The 24,979-nt window shown below is 39.9% G+C and overlaps 1 protein-coding gene across 1 annotated transcript; it reads left to right on the top strand.

The window, feature by feature from the left end:
• The first annotated feature begins 609 nt into the window (after window positions 1-609).
• mlip (muscular LMNA-interacting protein) lies at window positions 610-19,368 on the top strand. Its single transcript, XM_071912810.2, has 11 exons — window positions 610-774; window positions 1,423-3,150; window positions 4,041-4,112; window positions 4,791-4,868; window positions 4,955-5,038; window positions 5,144-5,203; window positions 7,716-7,769; window positions 10,356-10,418; window positions 10,557-10,682; window positions 16,665-16,718; window positions 18,614-19,368. The coding sequence occupies exons 1-11, from the start codon at window positions 676-678 to the stop codon at window positions 18,842-18,844; spliced, it is 2,649 nt and encodes an 882-aa protein (XP_071768911.2). The 5' UTR covers window positions 610-675; the 3' UTR covers window positions 18,845-19,368.
• Window positions 19,369-24,979: the final 5,611 nt, after the last annotated feature.

Genomic DNA, 24,979 nt, shown 5'->3' with positions numbered 1-24,979 from the left:
AATGACATGTCACTAATGATGCCATTAGCAGAACTCCAATTAAATGCACTGTTATACATATGTATTATCCATATGAGTGTATTATAATATTGTTTTTGGGTTATTATTTAAACCTTAAACCTGTATGCACCTGCATGTATATTCACTTATCTATATATATATATATATATATATATATACACACATACAGTATATATATAAAATTTGCATCTGACTTAACTAGGATCAAGCTTACTTACATATGTCATTTATAAGTCAGTTATATACAGATATATATAGATACATGGATATAGATATACTCATACATATATAGATAGACAATAAATAGACTAGTCATATTTGCTCATGTGTTTCTACCTCATTCAGTTCCGATAGCTTCAAAGTTGTGTGTATACAAAGCTATGTGTATATTTAGCTCATTTGTTCACTTCTGCACATGAGGGATGTACTATGCTAATCTCAGCAGGACATGTGCTTGTACATGTGAATTATATGTGTGGGGCATGTGGTCTAGTGAAACTAAGCACACCCCTGAGAAGCCGATACACTCAGGGGCTCGCTGAAGTTCACCTCGGGCTTGATCAGGTTTCACTGGCTCAGTTCCGCCTTAACATTCGCTTTATTTTCCCTTGTCAGAATTTAGCTGTGTCCAGGCAGGAAGCAACTGGGGAGACAATGTCAGACGGGGAGATTTTCAAGGCAGAGGTAGTCTATATCAAAGATTCAGAGGAGGGAGGAGCAGGACACATTATACAAGGGGAGACACATCTTCAAGTAAGTAAAAGAGCATGAGCACTCTGTAGAAACTGTAAAAGAAAGCTTTAAGATTGCAATTTTACAATATAGACGTCTGAGTGTGTGTTTGTGTGTGTTTCTGTTTGTGGATTTATGCAATTCACTCATTCAGTTCAAAATGTACAATATCAAGATGACATTTATACTAAAGCACTGACAGGAGATCATTATTTAAAAGAAAAAAAAAATGACTGTATTGACAAAGGTCACACTAACTGCCTTTATCTGACATTTTAATTAGAACCCAATAATAAATTGATATGCAAATGTCCCAATGAATATCTACAGATTAGGGTCTACTGTATAATGTAATGGATTGGGTTTATTTTTAGCAGTGATTTTACAGAGCTAAAGTTCAGAATATGGCTTCATTAAAGTACATTAAAAACATTCAAATCCAGCCTAGTTCAAAATGTCTCTGCTACAATTTTTATTAGTATTTAAAAAAAAAAGATAAAAAATGTAAATATTATTAAATAAATATTTAAATGATTTTTCTGAGTTTCAGGTTGAGATCCATTTTCAGTAATCTTTGCCAGAGGTGTGAATTGCAGATTAAGTATAGAAACAAAACAAATCACAGCAGTTCAAAGTGTGTTATGCTCAGTTGTCATTTGATGAAAAAAAAAAATTATGTTTCTCTTTCCTCAGTTGAAGCATCCAACGGATCACATGAACTTCCCGCAAACCTCTCCCTCATTCAGTACTCGGGCTGAAAATACACCCAACCATTTAGCTGCCGGGCCGGCCTCTATGGAAACAGCTGTTGATAAACACAGGGGCATTTCCCAACAGCAGTGTCACGATACCTCTCTTGGTGCTGAGGTTAGCTCAGGTTTCTTTGTAAATAGAGCGTCTGCGTCAGAAGACAGAACGAGTCCCACAAACTCCACAGACTTGTTTCCCACCCCAGCTTCTTCTAGAGAGTCCATCCTCTCGGAGGGCTGGGACAAAGAGAAGAGCTGGTCTGCCATGCAGCTGTCCGGCGAAACGTCCCCCGTCTCTTTCAGCCGCACCGTTTCCCCCTGCTCCTCTGTCCGGTCAGGCGTTTTCTCCCCCGCTGTGGTCAGGGTCAAGAGGCACACTCTGGCTCCCGGCTCTAGTCTGCTTAACATGCCTCAAAGCTGTTTTTCGTCCTGCGAGAGCCTGTCGTCTTCACTGTGTCCCCAGTCTCCACCTTCCCGGCACCGGCTCCCTCTTACCCGACTGTCCCTCCTCACTGCCATCCTGAGAAAAGGCCGCCTTCCCATCCTGTCCCCTGCTCTGCAGAGGCCTTACTCCCCCTGCTGGCCTGTTAACCCTGTGACCCTGTCCTGGTGTAACGCCTGCTCGGCAGCCTCCAGTGTGGCCTCCATTCCCTTGGAGTTTTCCTCCAGATTCCCGTCATCAGCCTCCATAGACAGTCAGGCTCAGAGCCAGTGTCCCAGGGAGCCCTATAGGTGCGTCACTGCCCCTCCATCTGTGCAGTTAAAGGAACTGAACAAAACAGGCCCTCATACTCCACTAACAAAGTGCTCAGAACAAATTCATTCAAACAGTGGACCTAGATGGGAGAGGGTTATTTCGCCCACACCTCAAACTGTTTTTCAAACCCGCTCTAAACCAGTGAAGAACAATCCACTGCCCCGAGCGCCACTCTTTTGCTCACCAGTGTCACAACTCAAACCTATTTCTCCTACTCCAGTAAACCACGAAGAAACATTTGGCTCTGCAGCGTCCGAACAACTGCAACACCCGTCTATCGGCAGTTCCAAGTGTCAGTCCCTTAAGTTTAAGCCCAGCAACAGTCTGATGTATCCCAAGGGCCACACAAGAGATAACAACCACGCAAAACTCATCTCCCTGTCCCCTAAACCTATTAATGAGCAAGAAACGTCTGTGCAGCAGGAAAGGAGTCGACAGCCATGTTCATCCCTCTCAAGGCTTCATTCCCTTTCTCAACAATTAAGATCTTTCCCCTCCCGCTCTCCTGCATCCCAGCCTTCTCAGTCACACCCGCCCAATGTCACAGTTTCCTCTGCCACCAAATCACCGCCTCCTCCTTCACACAATACTGTGAAAGGAAGGTGGCAGTCGGAGGAGAGCTACCCTGTTTCCGCAAGAGACAGGATACCACAAGTCCACAAAGCTCACTGTCTGTCTCCTTCCCGCTACACACCCATTATTTTTCCCGGATGGCCATCACCCACCAACTCACCTTCTCCTACTCCAGACCGCTTCACCCTTACACCCTCTCCCGCTCCGCCAATCAGAGACCTCACTCCATCCCCTTCTCTCTCCCTGCGCTCCACGCCCTCTCCAAGGCCCTGGAGTGGAATATCAGACTGCAGTGACAGGGAGGGTAAAAAAAGAAAGGTAGTTACTCTGCTTGCGATTTGCATGACATCTGCTTGTTTACACTGAGGATATTATTCAATATGTTCTCTGGCATACTTTCAGTCATCACCCCTATGCTGCTAAAAACGGATTTCACCAACTTGATATCTTGATATCAAGTGTTGTCCTCTGTCTAGAACTGTTTTTAGATGTATGTCTAAAAGTCAATAACAGTCATTGATGTTGCAGAGTGGGTTATGTTTTTGATCTTTGCTTCAGGGAGATTTGAAAGGTATAGTTTGTAAGATTTTAAGGAGTGACATGTCTACAATGTTATATCTCAAAGCAAGAGGGAAGAATAGATCAAAAAGTCATCATCATAGAACTCTGACATCCCATGTAACAGGTTTTTTCAAACTCTGGTCTGTAGACATGGACACCAAAAATGCTGCTTGAAGCTTCTAAATAACTGTGCAATCACCCCACAAGCAATTTGAGAAATTATCCACCGGGAGGCCATTCATTTACTGCAATCAGAGAAATATAAGTTGATTTTGAACACAGTCACCCCATTTTCTTGCCTGTCAGCGTGGAAAAATTGGCTGCGACTAAACGTTTGGGTGACTTCAGCAGCCAATCACGTACTCAAATCAGCCATCTGGACAGTGGCAAGATGATGTGGTTTCTAGTGCTGTGAACGCAGACTAAGGGACTTCACTGCTGCACTTGCTGTTGTGCAACTTGAGTGTGGCTAGTTTCTTAGCCTGAGAATGACGAGTATAAGATAGCATGCCTAAAGAAATGCCTACAATGTACCTGACACATTTCCAGAGACATACACCAAACTGCATCTTTAAGAAAATGCAGAATTTTGAAGAGTAAATTCATTTTTTATTTATTTTCTGTTCTTTCCTTTCTCTAAATTCTAGCCACACAAGATTAAGTTGAGCTACAAATCGCTTGCTGCAATTCCCACAAATACCCTTCTGTTGGACCAGCAGGTGAGCTCCCATGTTTGGCTCTAATCCCACTAATCTCTCATCTCATGCTACCTGACAACATGGCAGGCACCTGACCCCTTGATGGGTGCTTGATCCTGACACATCTGGTGCATGTATGTTTTAATAGTTTTTGTATAGCACTCTTGGAGCGTTATGGAAGGAAGGTGAAATGGAAACACACTGTATATAGGTGAGACAGTTTGCGTTAAAAAGGAGGCTTATATATATAAAAGACTAATCTTTATTTCCCACACATCAGGCTTTATAGAACATTCATTTTCATTTTGCGATTCAAAACCTGCAAGAAAAATGACAGAAAACTAATTTCAGGAGGATTTACAAGCTACAGTTAAGTTACTGCAAGTGTAATTTGAATGATATTGCATGTGTGAAACAGCTTCAGTCAAAACCAAGTGAGAATCAAAAGAGACATAAATAAAATTAAACAATTGCTGTCTAATTTGCACTGCAGTATGATACTTTTAGGATGACAGTGTGGGATGCACTGTGCAGAATACAAAGTGAATGAATATGAACTGTCTAGACTAGAGGGATTTAATGTTGTAAACACTTCAGGTTAGGAAATTCTAGGACTAGAGTCTCACAAATCAGTAAGCAACAAATGTCACTCTTGGCAATGAGCTGAATCTTTCTTCTCACCCTCCATTCCATTCACAGGCAATAGATGATGAGGTGGAAAGAGAAGAAGAGCCACGTGAGACGTTGGACAGAGGTGTTACAGATACCCATGCTGAGGTATCACTGTACAGGACAGTATTGATTTTACTGGACATTTACCACAAGAGATCATATCAGTATTTAACTGCAATCTCTTTCTACAGATGTGCTCACCTGCACAGCTCCGACAGCAGTCAGAGGAACTGTATGCAGTGATAGATGAGATACTGGGGGACTCCATTCCAACAGTGAGTTCAGTTAATTATATCAGTATTAACATAAAAAAAAATATAACAATGTTGGACTGTGTAGTGGATGTTGATTTTCATGGCTTTATTCTTGCAACCTTTAAGTGCAAAACATCCCGGTCACCTCAACCCTCCAGGGAATCAACTAGCAATGTTGGTCTGCAGGTAAAGTATGTTCTGAAACTAACAAATGCTCACACCATTAACAAAGGTTAACACCATGTGACATGTCATGACATGGTGATGTTGTACCATCACACAATGTAATATAACATGAAAATAACATGAAAAAGTCACAATAATGTTGATCTGTACATTATACTGTCACAGCATTAGCCATTTATATTCTTATATCAATGAGGAAAGCATAGAGCCAAAATTTGTTATTCACAGGCTCCTTCATTTTAAATTTGCCTTCATTTCTGACAAAACTAGATGGCACTCAGCAGAGCGCATACCTCAGACAACACTATGTAACTATGTAAATAAAAAAAGTTAATAATTTCTTCCATGCCACATTATCAACTTGTTTCACATTAGGAGATGCACACATTTTCATGACTGGACCTGAAATGGGACATGAGATCTGCCCGTTCAAATTCTAGCCACTTTTAAGCATTTTAGCTGATTATCACAACACCACATGGCCAATCAGCTCTATATCTGTTCAGTGGCCATTAGAGCTGCCCTTCTACCACTGGACAAAGTTTGGGAAAAATTAGCAGGGCGGTTATATCTAAACTGGAAATGAGCTCTCCAGTGCCCAGATGTTGTTTGATTGGACCAATAATGTCTGCTGAAAGGCACACAAAGTTTTGTGCTATTAATTAAATCCGTTTGGAAGTTAAATGCCTTTTTGTGAGAAGCCATGCCCCCCTTTGGCCAATTGGTATGACAAGTTAATCTGTTCTTCCTTGCCCCACGACAAATCTTTCCATTAAGTTTTGTGCAAATCCATTCATATTTTTTGAGATATAACAGGAATGAGGAGAAAACATAACCCCCCTCCAAGGAGGTGATAACAGAATGAAAGTGTTGAAAAAGGGCTCACCAATTATGGAAAGAAAATAAATAGATTGAAGACAGAATGTTTAATAAATGTGTTAATAAATGGGCCTAACTTCAATTAGCCACCCAAAGGTAATTCTCTGCAGGATAGACAAGACAGATTGGTCCCCTGGCTGGCCACGGAAATACTGTGCTAAAACTTCTCGAGATACTAGACAGAAACTTCACCAGTGAGACTAAAATGCACTTGAACAGTAGAAGCAGTTTACGGCCTTCCATTGGTTGATTCTGCTGCCAATCAAACGTGTCTGCGCTCCTATTGGCTAGTTTTACTGCCTCCGCCTTTGTTTTTTTCTCCTGTGTGTGCTCGTTCTTCTCTCTCGGGCAGTTTAACTGAGCGGGGTGCGCGCCTTTGTCCCGCTCAGCCAGTCAGAGCCCTGAAGCCCCGCCCTGCTGTGATGTGACGGTGTTTATATCAAACAGCCCCCGCTGCACTCAGACACAGAGCTGAGCGGCTCGCTGTTCGCTTGTTTAGTCAAAGTTTATTAATATTGAACGTGTCGCGTGTCCAAATTGCACCAAATCCGACACTGCACGTCCTTGGGTCCCCAGCAATACACCCGTCAAGTGTGAAGTAGATCGGACGAACGGTTCTCGAGATATGCGAAGGACACACACACACACTTACTCACTCACAGACAGAGATTCCTGGAATTAGTAGATAGATAGGATCTAGTAGAAAATAAGAAATGCAAAACTGTAATAACCTTGAACCCAAGGAAACAAGTACTGCATATTGTGCTTTAATGAAACGCAGAGGGAGAGAGAGAGAGATAAAACTGAATTCTGATTGTGTACTCGTCAAGGAATGGAAAGACAGCTGTTTATTATTCATCAAAGGATAAAGCCTCTCATGGTTTCTGTGTGTGTGTGTGTGTGTGTGTGTGTGTATGAGTGTGTGTGTGAGAGAGAGAGAGAGAGAGAGAGAGAGAGAGAGAGGGAGAAGGAGTGTGTGCGTGTCCACACTGTCATCTACGAGGTGTCAGTGTGTGATGTGAATTAAGATGCTTTTCTAGCAGAACAAAAGTGATGGAAATTGCATTCACTGGTTAAAAGAGAATAACAAAGGAGAGTGAAAAGGTTTCTCCACTTGCCACAGGAGTTAAAGTTAGAAAAAAAAGCACAAAAACAAACAAACCAAAAAAACAGCAGCTAGGAATTGTAGATACAATTTAGAAAAAATCATGAAGTTCATTCAATATCAAAATAAAGATATATCCACTTAGTGTAATTTTAGCCTTTCATTTTTCTCATCAGTAGGTGTCACATTTTTCAAATGATGAATGTTCCATTTTGTTTTTGTTCCATTTCCAGTTTAATCTCAGAATTCTGAGAATAAAGTTAGAATTCTGAGGACAAAGTGAGAATTCTGAGTTTAAAGTCAGAATTCTGAGATTCTGAGAATAAAGTCAGAAACACAGGATTCTCACTTTGTTCTCAGAATTCTCAATTTAAACTCAGAATTCTGAGATTCATCTCAGAACTCAAATACATTTTTCACATGTGGCCCTAATCCTCTTCTGCACTTAAGTTTCAGAACCACAAAGGTATAGGGTATAGCTGGTTCTTTAGTTTTGTTTCAGTATTTTCTTTTTTTGTTTGGTTTCAGCACATGCAGCAAAACACATCATTTCCAAGATCCCCGGGACGTGAAACTAAATATGTGAGTAAAAGCCAAATATTTTTCTTTCTTGAGTTTTCAGTGTGAAATCCCCCATTGAGACAGTGTCAATCCACTACTGACTACGTATATGTTTTGATTTACTGCATTAAAGACATTTTTAGTCCCAAATTAAATTGATAAAAGGACTGTCCGTTTGTGACAAATATACATGACTTTAAATTGCTCTGGTAAGATATAAATGGTTCATTTGACGTTTTATTGTTTGTAAACATTGTAGCACAAAGTCGTATTGAAAGTTATAATGGAATATGAAAGTGGTGAAGAGATTTTCCATCAAAAATCTGTCTGTATGTATAACTGATATACTTAAAATAAATTCCAGGTCGGGGTTTTAGAGTTTCTATGACCATGAATAAAGAAAGTGCCATGGCAATTAAACGGGTATTAAGTAATCTATGACCTTTATTGACCTTTATCTGTGATCAGTAGGAAGTGAAACAACATCAATAGACACACACTCTCATAAAATCTTGTGAAATGAGTACGAACTCTGAATCACAGGTTATATGCTGTGGACACTAATTATGTGAAGATTATGTTCCTCTGCCAAGAAAGGAATACGTGACAATATCACAAATGGGACACGCCATTTTCACCTGTTCGTAACAGATGCAAACAATAGAGTCACTTTTTCATAATTGAGACATGTCAGATAGCTAATTGGAGCAGAGATTCAACAGAAACTGGTCGAGCAGTAAAGAGGAATATTACACGATGCAAAACACTGTAATAATAATACTGTTGTCATTTGCCTTTTTGGCTTGAGAACAAGGCTTATTAGCTTTCATAGCAGAAATGTCATGTGACGCCGCTTGCTCACTCCCTCGTAACAGCAGTTGAACATGCAAATAGGTGCAGGGTTGTTGATTGGGAGTGTCTTGAAATGCCACTGAGCAGGGAGTGTTGGTTCCAATACAGAGTACGGGCCAGAAAGTGAGTTTTGAAAGCCAGAAATCTCAGCACCTGGTAAAATAATGGCTGAGTCATTGGTTTTGATCAACAACCCTATCAACCCCCCACATATACAGTATATCATGTTTTGTGCTTTGGGGCAGTAAAAGTCTAAGTATAAGTCTAAAAGTACAAGGCGATGTAGGCTACGCTTTTCTCTATCACATATAGTTAAAATTTCACTCTTGAGAGAGACAATAATTATCATGTTGTATGTTGTTCTTATTGCCAGTATATTTATTTGTTTGGTTTATCAGCAGTGCTTAATTTATGCCGGATCCTGCCGAATTATTTGGAGTGCGGACCTGTAAGTCCCACAGTTAAATATGTGGGAAATTGTGCATGTTATGTTGAGTGTCCAAAAATAATTGGTAATATAGTTGGTTGAGTGAAGGGCTGTAAGCCCCACATCAATGTGGGTATTTCAAAACCAGCGCGGTCCAGCTGAGTGTCGCATTTAGGTCTACTTCTAGCTGCGTGGCATGACCATGACACGTTTTACTGCTGTCATTTCATTATTCGCTGACGTTGTTTCCTACGTTTAAAATAGATATCCTATTAAAGTATTTGTATTGAATATTGACGCATAACTACTCGAACCAGAATTTGTCTGGTAAATGGTTGAAGCCATTGCAGATTCCTTGATGTGTTTATGTATGATTAGGATATCTCACAGCCAAGTATGCGGGCATTTTTATGTTGTGCACAGCGCAGTTAGGCTATATCTTTAGTCCACTACTTGAAGGGCAGGTTTGTAAAAACCCATCGGTTTGGACAAAATGAGCATTATGTAGCCTATACAATAATCAAATATTGTTATAGGTCCCCAGTAGTCGGAGCTCTAAGGTCATATAGTCGGTCATTTAGTAGCCTAATGTTTAGGCTGTTAGGTCTAGCTATATGGCTGTACTGAGCACCACCGTGCCTCCAATGCGCTTGTTGTCTTGATATGTTCCGGAACCTTTTCCCTCCAGACCGACTCGCGGGAACACCGACCACTTGGTAGAGAGTAGAGTAGTAGAGTAAACTTTATTGTCCCCGAGGGGAAATTTGTCTTGGGCACAGTGCTACGGTCCGTTGCTTCACATAAAAAACATCACAAAAACATCACAAAACATGAGAAGCGTTTGACACGATGCTAGACAGTTGCTTCACATAAAAACATCTTAAAGACATAAAAAATAAATTTGACTATACATTTGACATTGACAACACGACGGCTTAAAAAGAAACTGTAGGAATTAAAGTGCAAAAGTGCTAAGTGCTAAAGTGCTTGTGTATTTATTGCACATTGCTCTATTGCACTAAGATTTAGCATTAGAGTTCAGCAGCTTGATGGAGGCTGGAACAAACGATAGCTTCAAGCGGTTTGATTTGCACTTTGGCACACGGTTCCGGGACCTCACCATTTACAAATTAAGAACTGTTTATCAGTCTATGGAAAGTTCTAATTGGAGCCATCATTTATGGTTCATAGCCTGTACTGGATATTTAATAAATCAACTACTCTATGCATGTGTTGTTTATAGAACAGCCACATCTGAGAGGTGTGATACCCAAATGCCATGGTAATTATTGTAAAATAATTTGTGTTTAATCACATTGCTTCCTCAGGCATCATTATGTAGCTTGCACCCATCTGCCTCTGTTGAAAGAAAGCTGATGGATACTAAAAAGGTATACAGTCACTTTTTTGTTAATTGATGCATCTACTAAAGCTATTGTTATTGATAGTGTAAAATTAAATCTCCTCAGAAGGCAATACTTAACAATGCATGCCTCTCTGTTCTTTTTCTACTGAATCAATTTGTCCAGACTAAGCCTGGGGTTATTCGCCCTATGACTGCCATTCCAAGATTGACAGTGGAAGATGAAGAAGAATATCACCCTAACCCCTTCAGGCACTATATTGTGGAGCAATCCTTAACTGACAACAAAAAGGTAGGTCTACTGCTCAAATGCATGTTACAGTAAATGAATCTCAAAAGAAAACGTCAGGAAGAAGGGCCAGTACAGTTTTTCTTACCCTACAACAGTAGTGATATACAGCAAATGTCCATTGTCAGTTACAGGCAGTTACTATCTATCTATCTATCTATCTGTCTATCTATCTATATAGCTACTGTATATATAAAGATATAGTTATCAACCTGTAGTTTTATTTATTTGTATCTATAGACTGAAACCCTTTGGCTAAAAAACAATAACAAAACAACATAAGACAACTTGACTCCTCCTAACGTTAAGTATTATTCACATACCCCTCTGTAGAGCCGCAGAGAAGCTCAGAGGGAAAAGCAGAATCTCAGTTTCAATCTCATGTTTTTGCATTTCATGTGGACCCCAGGAAGAGTAGCTGCAGCTAATAAACCAATAACCCAATAATACAAAACAGCCCCTATCCTGCTGATGAAGAGAGCTGGGAGGAGAGTAGATTATATGGTAATTTTGAATAAAGATGGTACAAATATGTACATTTAGGCTGCAGGAAAAGTGCACATGCTCTCTGGTCAGATGATTGTACACAAGAGACATTCTGCAACAGTTAGACCTGCACTTACAAACCAGGTGGTGCAGCAGAACGACCACGGAATTAATGACAGCTTCCTCCAGCTTGTGGTACAAATACTGTACTGCTGCATTTCTGCCACATCTTTCTAACTTTACTGTTGGATACTAGGGTTGTATAGAGAGCTTATCGTTTCAACAATAATAATAATAATAATATCCCTGAGCAAACTAGTTCACTATGCCATTTGATAATTTTCATAAACACTGTGACATCTACAAGCTCCTTTTTCAAGGGCCATTCAGTGATACAAAGCGATATAAATACAAGAGCATATTTGTAGAAGCAGCGTGAAATTATGAGTAACACCGATGCTAAGAAATTTCACAACTATAGTCTGAAACTGGCTAATTTGAAGATGCGACTGTGAATGGTTTCCTTCCCGCTCGTTAAGTGTCAAGGTCGGCATGACGATCTCCCATCAAGCAAACGATCAGCAGAGATACGGGGGACAGAAGTGACTGTAAACACTTAAACCTTGCTAACCATCTTGTTGACTGCATGCTTTCAAGAATCTTCCACCGCCGAGAGGGTTTTAACTCGTCAATGTTCTTGACACATTTGACACGTTAAACACTGTTTTCAATGAGAAAGGCACACATTACCCCAAGAAATGCTGAAGACAAACAATAGCACTATTTCTAATGTAACCACCAAGGCTACCTTATTCCACAGCTATCCAGTTGGCATGACAAGGGCTTTGTAATGATGTGGAATATAATGATATGCAGCATGTTAGGGATCCTTGGGGCAAGAGGGAAAGAGAGAAAGGCAAGCACCGAAGGCTATTTATCTTCAAAGCTGCATTTCCATCTGCAGTCAGCTATCTGCTACTTACGTTGGTATAGTTGGTTGTTTGTGGCTTGCCCTGCTGTTTTTATTTAACCATTAGATCTTTGGTTAATTACGATTAACATTATGCAGTAAGGTAATCATTTATTCATTTTAGCTCATGTTCATTTAATCTAAGGTGTTGTAATATTAATCATTGCTTCCTGCTGTTGATGTTTTGTGCTTACAATCATGCTGCAGAGGTTGCGTACAAACCTTTCTGCTCAAAGTCTGTAATTAGTAAAAATCAAGCATGACCAATGCATCTGTGTATCCCTGTCTAAAACATTGTATATGCATATTTTGAAACAGGATTTGGCTGTGGCATATGGTAATCTGGTGATCAATAAAACATGGTTTTTAGGATGCTAATATTCAGGGTCAGAAAGATTACCTTAACATGCATCTGAAGATGTTCGATATGTGTTTTTAAATCCAAGTGCAAAACAGCTGCATGCACAAGATCCAAAAAGCAAAACCTTTATTGCTCCAAAACATGAATATAAGTTTCCCCCAATCTTTTTTTTATATATTTTTTTTTTCCTTCCCTCTTCTTCCATTCCCCCGCCCATTACATTATTGCAAAAGCAGGACAAAAAGCAACCAAAAAAAAAAATGCATGTTGGGTTACATAGGGAGAAAATGTTGTGAGTCCAGAAATGACCTTATTATGTTCCATAAGCCATTCCCTCCCCGATCCAAAGATAGGAGAGGGGATGCTGTCTTTTCCATGCTTAATAGGTTCAGAAAACCCTCCAACCACTTATTCACATTAAAACAATTAGCTTTCCTGAATTCTCCATAATGGGCATGAAGGGAGAGAAGTGCCATCAGTACCTAACCTCCTGTGTAGCATTTTAACCACACTAACTGAGAACTGAATCAGTGGATCAATCAGCCTTGGAATGGGTTTGGGACAATACCGTAATGCTGCGAGAGAAATGGACTTGTTATGTTCTGCAACAAGCTGTCCCTGCAGCCAATCCCAGTCTCCTTTCATAGTACTATCTCCATAGCCCCACAGGATGGGGAATCTAGCATAGGTAGTAGAGATAGATATCAGGCCCTCCCATGCCACCTTTACTCCTTGGCAACGACAGTTTCTTATGATTTATTCTAGGTTTTTTGCCTTTCCATATGAATTGAGGAAATAAGGTATTTATTTCTTTGAACCAATATTGAGAGATTATAAGGGGAATGGAGGATATTATATAAGATCATCTTGGAAGGACATTCATTTTTAATATTTCTACCCTTCCCCACAAAGATAAGGGTAGTGTTGACCATCTTTTCAGATCATCACTTATCATTCTCAGTAAACCTGGGCCATTAGATTTGAATATCTTATTTATTGGTGTTCTAATGTTTATGCCTAAGTATTTTCCTTTAGGTTTCCAAACAAAAGGTGTAGAGCCAAGATGTACAGAACAGGTTTGGTAATTTAGCGGCTTGGCTTCAGTTTTTTTCCAAAGTATTTTATAGCCTGAAAGCAGACTAAATGAATTAATTATTTTTAAGACCTTGGGAATGGCAGTAAGTCTAATGTCCAATTGTTTTGATGATCTTGCATGCAGTTCTATCAATTGGTTTAGACGTTTCATTCCTTGAGTAAAACTCAGTGACACACAATTACTTTGCTTGAAAGACAGCGGCATATTTTAGCGTTAAAGGTCATTGTGATTTTCTGCCTTTCATGATGATGTGACCACAACTTTCTTTTATTACTGTCACCATCACTTCTTACCAGTCGATACATTTTCTTATACTTGTAATGGCAATAGCAAATAGATGAAATAGGTGAAAGTGTGGTTATTTAGACTTGCTGTTGGGTGTCTTTTCCATTTCCAAAATGAAATTACTTGAATGATAAATGCTCAACATGTGAATATGGGACATTTCAACAACAATTTATGGATCATTGTGAGCTAATGGTGGGGTTGTGAGCACAGAATATTTATGGCCACATAGATTTTTAGATTATTAGAGAGTTTAATCTACTGTGTATGTAGACAATTTTTTGCAACTTTCAAAACACATCACAACACAAAAACACAGGTCTACATTATCATTTTACATTTCTGTTCTAGTCCCTTAGCTGATGCTCCAGAGCGGCTTGAGTGGCGACAGCACAACAGGCTTATTAGGTCCTCGATCGCCATCATCACATGCGACTGATTAGAAGTGCAAAGGTCAAAGCTATAGTGCCCAAGCAATAGATGTAACAAATATTCCAGATTTCTTAGAATATCTATGCATAATAGAGACGTGATAGGTAAAGAAATAAGAGTCAGGCAGAAATGGTGTTTTTTGTATGACAGGGAGCTCTGGTGCAAGTAGAGGAGGAAGGCAGATGTGAGGGGGACGTGAAGGATTTCTTGAAGAGGTGAGTTGTCAATTCACGGAAGAAGAGTAGAAGACAGGAAATGTCTATTCAGTCCTGATTTGGGTGGGAAGGTCAATCCATTAATCGGCTGCCAGATGAAGAAGAGTCAGGGTCATGTGCAGCGATGCAGAAGTAGCTGCAGGGAAGGGAAAGCTAAGCGTCCAGTTGCATGGCAGAGTGCAAAGCTGGACCATGGATGAAGCTATGTGAAGATATAGGAGTGCAGCTCCCTTTGCTCCTTCTAGTGCATACCAATCTGAATTAACCAGCCACACAACATGGAAAATTAATGTTCTATTTCTATTAATGTTCTAATCAATTTGAGTCCTTAGTCTAATCCGTTCAAGACAAATCAAACGTTAATAAGGGGGGAGGCAGAAACAGATGAAACGCATGAAGTTCTTTGTCCCACTGGAATACTAAATGGAGGTGCAGCATTTATGAAAAAAGCTGGTGGATAATCTGTAAACACAGCAACATGGATCTTGATAAGCACAAGCTCCTTGTTATTGCCATTCTTGTTCACAGACAAAAGATAAGACAACGCTCTAAGCTGCATGTCATACAACTCTGAGTGTACGAGTGAAATTAGTTCCATTTTGAAAATAGAGAGAGAAAAGGCGAGCTCCTCCTTGGTTGTTTCAGGCTAGTCAGTGAACAGTTAACGGATAATTACGTATAGTGTGGTCCTAAATTTCTTTTAAATGGTTTGAACTTTTGACATCTGAAAAACACTGTGTTAAAAGCCCTCCGTTCTCTTCGTCATCCGTCAACATATCAGCCCCATAGAGAATACATTGACTCAAACAGAGATACAAAATCTCTGTCTGGCTGCCCCCTTACTGCATCTGCGGCTTTTAATGTGCTGCATGGCAATATCCCCGAGAAAAAAAACAGACTAACAAAAAAACAACACATGCATTTAGTGTAACTTGGACCTGTCCCTGTCCCAAAAAATATATCTTTTACCATGAGAAGGTTAAAAGTGTTGAGGTCAAATGCACTGTGATCATTACCTGGAACAAAATGCGTTTCCACGTATGTGTCAGGATGGGGGGAGATAGGGATTTGGGGTTGTGGAAGGAAGAACAAGATGCACTGTACTTAAATTTCCATTGTATTAGTCAGACATTATTTTGAATTTTGGGAATACAGTATCCTCATGAAATGACAATAGTGTTGCCTGGCCCATTATAATGTGTTTTGCAATAAGTATAATTAGTATTCTCATCTATAGAGAGGCAAATCTGATGTAACTTTAAATCTAGCATTTCTGTCATTTGGTGTGTAGTCAAAAATCTCTATGGAAAATATGAAAGGGATTTGAAAGAAACGGCAAAAATAAAGTCTGTGCTACACAGAGGCTTATAAATGTTTTTTGTCGCTAGTGAAATGCTAATCATTTGGGAAGGGACTAGCCTACAGCAGTCATTATCATGTAGCTAGCAACAACTGGAAAACACAGCAGCTGGAAAAGGAACTAACAACTAATGAGAGCAAAGCAACTATAACTATATATGAACAATAACAACTGTAATAACTATTAAAAGCGATGCTATGAAAATCGTACTAATTTGAATGTACGACACAGTCGGGACGAGACGAGAGCTAAAGGAAGTCGCTCATGTCCTCTGCATGAAAACAATGCATCGGTGCTATTGGAATCCGCTTTCCCCGATGATTAGCATTTAGTTAGCAAAAGTTTATATTAAAAGTAACTAAAAGATCAAACTTCACAAAGGTAATGCTAATGGGTGTACTTTAACCCTTAAATGCACTACATCTTGTAGGTATCCATTCAACACAGCCCCTTATTTTTGGCATTTTTCAAAAAGCCCATTCAATTTTCCATAAGGATTTTAGACTACACACCAAATGGTGGAGATGCTTATCTAAAATGACGACTTCCACTTATGGCTTCTATTGCATAAATGTGGTGCTTTGATAGTATTTTTCCATAAGCTATTTAATTCAAGCAGAAACTGAGGCAGTGTGTCACTATTACATGTTTTTTTATAAAACTACAATGTCATTTTTTGAGGAACAGTATAAAATATCTTTACAAGGAATATGTAATTCATTATCTGTCCTTCATGTTCTTTGTCTTTTTTCTTTTTTTCTATTCTTGGACATCATCCAGTCATCCCACCCTATTGTGACAATTCATGAGAATGAAGCGCTGATTTCTAAAGAGGTAATGTATGGAGTTACTCAGAGACATTAATCACGTTTACTCTTGTCTAATTAAAAAATTAGCTGTCTGAATGGTGTTTTTCCTCATCTGTTAGTTAAATGACATTCAGCCTCTAAAGTGTGTCCGAAAGCGTTCTAAAGCCCAAAAAGTGGGAACAACTTGGCTGCCATAAAGGGATGAGTAAAGAGTCAAGGGAGTAAAATCGCTCTTGCTTGTGATTACTGACATTTGGATGGTGAGCTCAATTCTTAATCACTTAAATTACAATCTAAATGAGTAAAGAGACTTTAACCAATAAGCAAAAACCATTCACAGTTGAACTTCAAATTGGCACTATTGACTATTGGCACAGTGTACTGAAGCGGGGTTGTTTTGACACGCACAAAATTTGTGTCCCCAACATGTAATCAGCATTTGAGAGTTCATGCTAATTTCACAAATTTTATCAGACTATGTTGAACATTTGATATATGAAATTCATAGCTTTGAAAATTCAAAATTTAGTTATGGTAAGTGAGCAGTGCATTTAAGATTATCACTTATTATTATAAGTACGGCTTGAATTGGTGTTAATTGCTTCATTGGAGATAAATCTTACAATTTTGCATTTCCTAGTCAATGAGAATAGGCAACTGCTGCAGTATTGAAAAGACAGACTAGCATCCTGAGCTTGAACACAGAAGTTTTAAAGGTTCAAGTGCCTGGCTCTACCTGCCTTGGCAGAGAAAACTGATGGTGTGAAACACTTAAAGGGATATGCCACAAAAAGACAAAACATAAAACAAGAGGAACATTTCATAGTGTTTCATCAAGGTGGTTGCATCTGACAGCTTATCCTTATCCACCTCTATGCTGTCATTAGCTTGTTTCTCCAGGCAGTGGGTTGTTAGTTGAATTAACACAAATCTACCCTCCCAATTAGGTTTGAAAAATAACCTATTAAATACATACAAATATTCAAATAAATAATGGCTGGTTCTCATAATTTGCATTTGCATTTTCCTATGATAGAGTTGTGTGGTGAAAGTTGCCTAGACTACCTTTCACTTTTTTATGAATGTGAGGGGGAAGTAGAAGTGCCTGAAGCACCTGAAAAGAAGCCATCATTTTAATGTCAGTATGAATGTGCTTTGTAAAACTGCCTGAACATTTTGTGTCTACTATGAGGCACAGGTCAAGTCATTTTAACCTTTCAGCCTGTTTAGTGGGTTATGGTTATTTTCAGCCAGGGACAGATTTTTGTTGAGGCAGATAAGGCAGGGAATTGTTAGCTTTTCGAGTAGCTACTGACTTCACAGAAAAAAAGGCTAAGTGGCGACAAAATAGCAATACTACTTTCCAATATAACCATTTTGAGGTAAAAAAAACAACAACAACAAAATACAATGTTTTTTTGTGCGTGATATGGCCAAAGTGCCCATTGAGTGAGTTGCAGTAAGTTCAAAATCAAAAAGGTAATGAATGCTGCTAAACATTTCCATAGGTTTAACCTCTAAATACCTTGACGTGTTTCAGTCTGTGTTCAGAAATGCAGAGATGACTTTTACAGTGCGCCTCAATGCTACTTAATTGGTCAATTACATTTTTGTTCTGGTACAAATAGTTAGAGCAAACAGAGAGCAGGTGAGTGGATTATCCATCCAATCCAAATATATAATTGTCAATTATGATCCAATACACAATGAATATTCATCACAATCCTCAGGGACGCTTAGGGGAGAACACAGTTTGAAGCAATTTCACAATGGACTCTAGTCAGTCAGCTTTACTTAACTAAATGGTTAACCAATGGGTAGAATGGGAGATCCTGATTGTTGCCTTTACATTCTCCTTTGGCCTTTCTCTCTACAAAATCGATCACTTTGAAACCAATTATGCTCTTTTTTATATTTCAGGTGGAAAACCTGTCTCTCGTGGAGGCAGGGGAAGATGCTAACACGAGTTCAAAAGGCCAAACATTTAGCAACGAGAAGAACCCTGAAAGTGCATTCTCAACATCTGACCTGCTGATTATCAAGTCTGAGGACCAGATCGCTCACACTGTGAAGGATGGATCCTGGCAAGATGCCTCAACATCTTTCAGTCCTACTGAGGTGCTGATGGAAGCTTTTGAGACTCATATTTAAAACATCAGCAGAAGAGACAGAGGAAATATTTGTAACCCTTTACTATACATTTTCAAATGACAGATATCTGCTGAGACACGTCCAATATTAAAGATCATTACACAGCTATGAGATAAAAAGATATGGCAAGTGGCACCTTACCTTAATTATTGCTTACTTCAACTAACCAAGAGTGAAGAGCGTCTTTGCATGTGCGGCTGTATAAATGGAATGTGACTGAGTTTTATCTGCAGTCGACAGCATAGGTGTAAAATGCCTCACTCAAATAATGAATAAAACATTTTTACAGTCTTTTTTGTGCCATTATTGAAATGGGTAATGGTGTGTAGAGGTACTGTAAGGTGCAAGGGTGAAAAGTGCTATGGCGGTGAGGTGAGATGGGGTAAAGCACAAGTCAAAGAAGTGCAGCTGTGACATGGCTCTGACTAATAATTTCTTCATGGAAGCTTTGTTTTTAATTAATTTAAATGAAAGAGAAAAAAAACCCAATTCAGGTAGTTAATGTATTCTTTGCACGTTGCTAAACCAACAGATGATCAACATTTCTGATTGGTAAGAGTCATTTTAGTGCAACACAAAAGTAATGTAAATTGTGAAACTCATAATAATAATCTATAATCTCTATAATCTCTATAGAAAATAATATTGTAATATAATTAAATACTTGTGATATGTAATAAATGACTTCCCTACCATTATGCCGCACAATTTTTATTTCCCCCTGGTGTATATAGATTGTCATATCGATAAAAAAAATCACAAAATGCAGTTACAGCGTAATGACATGAAAGACATTGACTTGATTGGAAATGCAATAAAAGTATGAAGTGGTGGGGGTGTCCCATCAAAGAGAATAGGGGGGAATAATGACGTGAATCTACAGTTGCAGAGCAAGAGTGCTATAGACTGATCAGTTGATTGCATCTCCTGGATGTCGCTTCACCTGATTAGATGTCCTGATTAGGTTTCTGGAGACCAGTGGAAATGCCTACTCAGCCTGAAAAGGGCTGAAAACAGCGCAGATGATTGCCCCACTCACAACATCCATCATCTGTTGGGGACCTCACTGAGTTAGGGAGTAGCTTTTGAGTGATTTCAACAGCAAATATGGATCCAAAATCAAACTCAAGAATACTGAACGACTGATCTAACAATATCTTGAATGGTAACTGAGGGCATGAGCCTGTCAATTTGCCTATTATACAGTATATGACCCATGAAATTTAACATTTTATTATTTGTAATTTTGACCAAGTAGCTTCTGTACAGGCTGTCTCTGGGTCAGGTCTTTCTTTATTAGCCACAGTTATAAAGCCTGGGTAATTTTTGTAGCAGTTCTGGGTCTGGTGTTGTTCACTCATCAGGGAAGAACCGGAGCGGATTTATAGTCTAGTCATTCAGGATCTCTTGGGCAAGCAGGATTCAGTAAGATTGCCTTATTGGTTAGGTAAGATCCAAACACTGTTGAACTCAATGCCCTCTATTTTGGCATCACTTGAATGGCAGTTTCATACTGAACAAAGAACTGATGGATGGGTGTCTGAGAATTTCAGTCTGTAGTACTTCTTTGCAACAATTAGCTACCATGAGAAGCATGCTAAGTTTTCCCATAAATAACAAAGGAAAATCTCTTTCCACTTGAACGATCAGTGTGGCTGGAGTGGACGCAATCTGCCTCAGAGAAGATGACATTTGATGTGTGGACCAACTGTGTCCAACTGTGGACCAGGATGTAACAATATACTTCCTTTGATCAGCGTTCCAGGTTACCTCTTGGAGTGACAACAGTGGTGACAGCACATGCCTGCAGACAGGGGGACTACAGGGAAAAGCAGCATACCTCTCCTCTGCTTTACACTCTGTTTCCCATTCAGTACTAAACAAGGCAGCAACTGATGACACCATCATCACGATAAAGGTATGAGAGGCTGTGTAGGACATAATTCAAACTTTGCTGTTCACACATACACATGTGAAACGCTCACACATATGAACTCCTCACACACACACACACTACTAACTACTCACATAAATATATGAAATACTTGCACATATGAAACACTAGCACATATGCTCACACACACACACAAAAAAACAAATATTCCCACATAGGAAACACTTGCACATATAGTACATACATGCATACTGTAACAGACCATTCTAATAAAGCATTATGGCACTGGATAGGACAGGGGAACAGACTGCTGCCACCACCTTTAAACCAGTCCGGTCTGGAGTCAGAGGCAAGAGAAAATCTCAACACTTTGGAATAAGAAATGTCTACTTTTTAATTTATTTCAAAACAGCACACATTGCGTCAGCAATGGTTAGCCAGTGCGGATTACAGGAACCCCAACAGTGGTCACACAAGTCTTGGCACAAAGAAAACACGAGGCACGGCCCTCTGTGTACTGCACACATTCATCGCTGCACACAGGCTCGAGGAGCATAGGGCATGACTGCAATTGTACACACCAATAAACAGGGCTTACATCAAAGAGGGACTTTTAGGCCTATATACAGTGAGCCAGAGCCATTACACACAGCTTGCATACATATAGTGAGCTGTAATAGCCATTAGGCACCTAGAACATTGTGAACCATAACCATTGATTAATCACATCAGTAGGTCTAATTTATGATCCGATGTGTTTTGGTGACAATATGAAGCCTATTTACTCCCTATAAATCATGCTTGTAGAAAAAGCATGTTAATAAAATGTTATATGCAACTCTGTGGGCCGCTGTGGTGTCCCTGTTTGATGTTATCAATATACATATTACAAATCCGTGTGCACGGTCTACTAATCCGCGGGCATGGTTTAGGACTCCGTGCGCACTGATTACTAATTCGAGGGCACGGTTTACTATTCTGTGCGCATGGAGCTGTGCGCGGTTTACCAATCGATGCCCGTATGGATTTCCACATCAATTATTTTTTTCTTACCAGGTGACCCCTGGGGAGCTCTGTAGAGAACAGACAAAGCAATGCCACATTTTTATGCTGACGATTGTAAATTGTTAAGACAGATCACGTTCCGGTCTGTCATTGCTGCTGGAGCGGCAGCTGTACCTGTCGCTCCCGGTGTGGTCAGATCAGATATCGGAGTGCGCGCATAGCGGCGTTGTGTCTGGGATTGACCTCATGTGGAAAGAGCACTTTCTTTCTGCTGGTTGAGCACACAGTGCAGAACAAACACCCGGTTCCCTTAATTTGTCGCACCAGGTGTCAAACAGTTTCCCGTCTCCACCCGTTTATTCAATCCATGCCTATCGCCGTTTGTTTTTTATTCCTCTCTCAGTGACGCGTGTATCTTCACCAGCTTTCATAAACTTCGTTTCCATATTTCAGCTGTGCTACACTACGGAATCTGTGCTACATTGTGATAGAAAGTAGCTTGCTGTTCATTGGATAAAAAAAAATAACTTGCTCGCATTCCATTGGTAAATGTAAAATATTGCTTTGCTTCGCTGAATATGATTGGATAAAACGCATCAAAAACATTATACTACAACTATATTTGCTGAAAATAGTTTGTGAATCTAAAACTTCCATATGCCGAAAATTCGGCACCTGGCCGGAGGTCTTTAAGCCCTGAATAAAGAAAACAATATACTGTGAAAAGACTAAACCCCTTGTGGGCTATACACGTCACACTTTAAAGCACACTGTTTCTGAAGGGTGAACTTATTCCCCCATTAGGCCCACTAACTCCCCAACTGTCTTCACCACCCCTTGCCTGCTGCCGCTGTATTTGTTAAAACCTATAACAGAACTAAGAGAGCTAAGGACACAAATTAACAAAGACAACATAGAAAACGTGTATGTTTTGTTAAAATGAGTAGAAGACGAGACCCTCCCCCCGGGTCTGAGCTTGCGGTGCTGGTTCGACACGGCTCTCTTTCAGAGAAGCTCACGGGTGAATGCTGAAAGAAGAAGTGCTCAGCAGCGTGTGAGGCACTTCAACACCAAGCTGGAAAGTGGTAAAGCACTCCTATAGCCCCGGGGTCGTCCAGAAATAGCCTATATGAAACCCTTGCACATATACGTGTCTCACATGTGTATGTGTGTATCTTACATACAGTATGTGTGTGAGAGTGTCTCAAGGAATCTCATTATAAAAGGTAGAAAAAGAAGAGTTTAAGAGGCCTTGTAGGACTTAATTCAAACTTTGCTGTGCAAACAAACACACACATACATGCACACATGCATGCATGCTAAATACCTATATATGTATATATATACTGTATATATACAGTATAACCTACATCTAAAGTGCTATCCTGGGAACTAAAGTTCCCAGGATAGCACTGGGAGGGAAAAGAGGTGAGTTAGCAAAGAAAGGAAAAGAACAACAGGTAAAAACCTAGAATGAAATGGCCGGCAGCTGCTGAGGAGTGAATGTTAAGTTTCACTTTTGTTTTCACACCGGGAGACTCTGTAGATTGAGTTCACTGCTGCTGGTCTGCTGTCTGCACATCTCCAAATTACAGACATGACGTGATGCGCACATCAGGCGCAATCAGAGATCGATTTAGATCCATTTCTACACCGTGACCAACTTTTGAGGGGAAACATTGCATCGCACAGTCAAAAACGCCCTCTATAGGCCATCTGACAAAGTGCATCATCTCACTAAGCGTTACTTGCCTGACTGCCTGACCTGAATTTGCCTCGTGATGCCCTCGGCTGCACCATGGGAAAAAAGAAGCAAAAATAAAGAAAAATGTGTGTGTCCAAACTTTTGACTGGTAGTGTAGGTTTCACTACGGACAGCGTTCCTCCACTTTTGGAAAATGCTAATTTGTCCCCCTCAGTTTTTTCACCGGAGTTATTTATCAGAGCGGTCAATAAGGTCAAGCAAAGCAAATTAATGTACGTCACGCTGTTAGCATGTTATGAAACGCTGCTCCGCTGCTCCGCTGCTCCGCTGCTCCGCACTGCAGTCTGTAAACATGGCTTGTTTTCTTGCACTTGTTAGCGTTGCCTAGTTACGACACACGCTTCTGTCGTTGTCTGAGACCAGGGTTGTAGTGAAGTGAGACCGTCAACTCAGATATTCATATTGTGTATTAACAAGAAAAAGAAAAAAAGCACAAACTAAAAAAGGCAAAATGCAAAACACAACGTGTGGGAACGACGAAAGACAGGTAGCTGAATAAGAATGGTTTGAGAAGTCTCATTTTAAAGCACACAAAACAACTGAGGTTAAAAGAGACATGATGGAGGAAAGGAATGAAGGTAGTGGGGAGATAAAAGAGGGAACTGACTGATAAAAGAAGAGCAGCGAAAGGTGGGATGGGGGGGCAAGCTTGATCTTAAAACAGCCTGAAGATTAGAAGTGGGAAGGAAGGAAGAAGAAAATGGATGAGGGCATGGAGGGTTTGATGCTGGCCAGAAAAAAGAAGAGCAATCTCCTTTTAAACAGAAAAGGAGAAATGGGGGCCCTGGTGGTTCAACCGGTAGAGTGCGTACCATTAAGGCTAAGTCCTAATGCACCTGCTCTTTGCTGCATGTCATGCCCTCTCTCTGCCTTGTCTCTCCTGTCTCTCTCCACTGTAACTATCCAATAAAGCAGAAATTGAGCAAAAATTAGGAAATAAACAAAAATGTATCTCTCATGTCGTTTCCAACCCATTTTAACTCACATTGAACTTAAGAGGATGGGTTTTTAATCTAATTCCTTATTTAGCCCTTAGGGTGCTACAGTGTTGAGTACTATGAGTCCAAAAGGCTTCATGCTGCAACAATCTGAGCTCAAAATCCCCACCCCCCCACCCTTTCCTCACTCTTTCCTCTCCCAGTTATGCCAATTTATTTTTCCAGAATTTCGAAAAGGACCACACATTTACAATAATAACCCATTTAGTCAATATATTAAATTTTTTGATACATTTTTGATTCAGATAAACTAGAGTTCACAGTATATATTAACTTAAGACCCACTAATCTTTATGTGACCTCTAGTACTTTGATTAATATTCTGGTTATTACATTGTACAAGGAAGGCTCCAAACTATCAACTAATTATACAAAGCCAACAGATAGGAAAACTCTGTTGAGAGCCAGTAGCTTTCATCCAGTACCTTTGAAGCAAGGTCTTCTATTGAGCCAGTTTCAGATTGCGGAGGATA

The sequence above is a fragment of the Centroberyx gerrardi genome, chromosome 15 (assembly GCF_048128805.1).
Source record: "Centroberyx gerrardi isolate f3 chromosome 15, fCenGer3.hap1.cur.20231027, whole genome shotgun sequence".
NCBI classification, from domain to species: Eukaryota; Metazoa; Chordata; class Actinopteri; order Beryciformes; family Berycidae; genus Centroberyx; species Centroberyx gerrardi.
The sequence above is the reverse complement of the archived record's forward strand: the minus strand, read 5'-3'. Positions and strand labels throughout refer to the sequence as shown.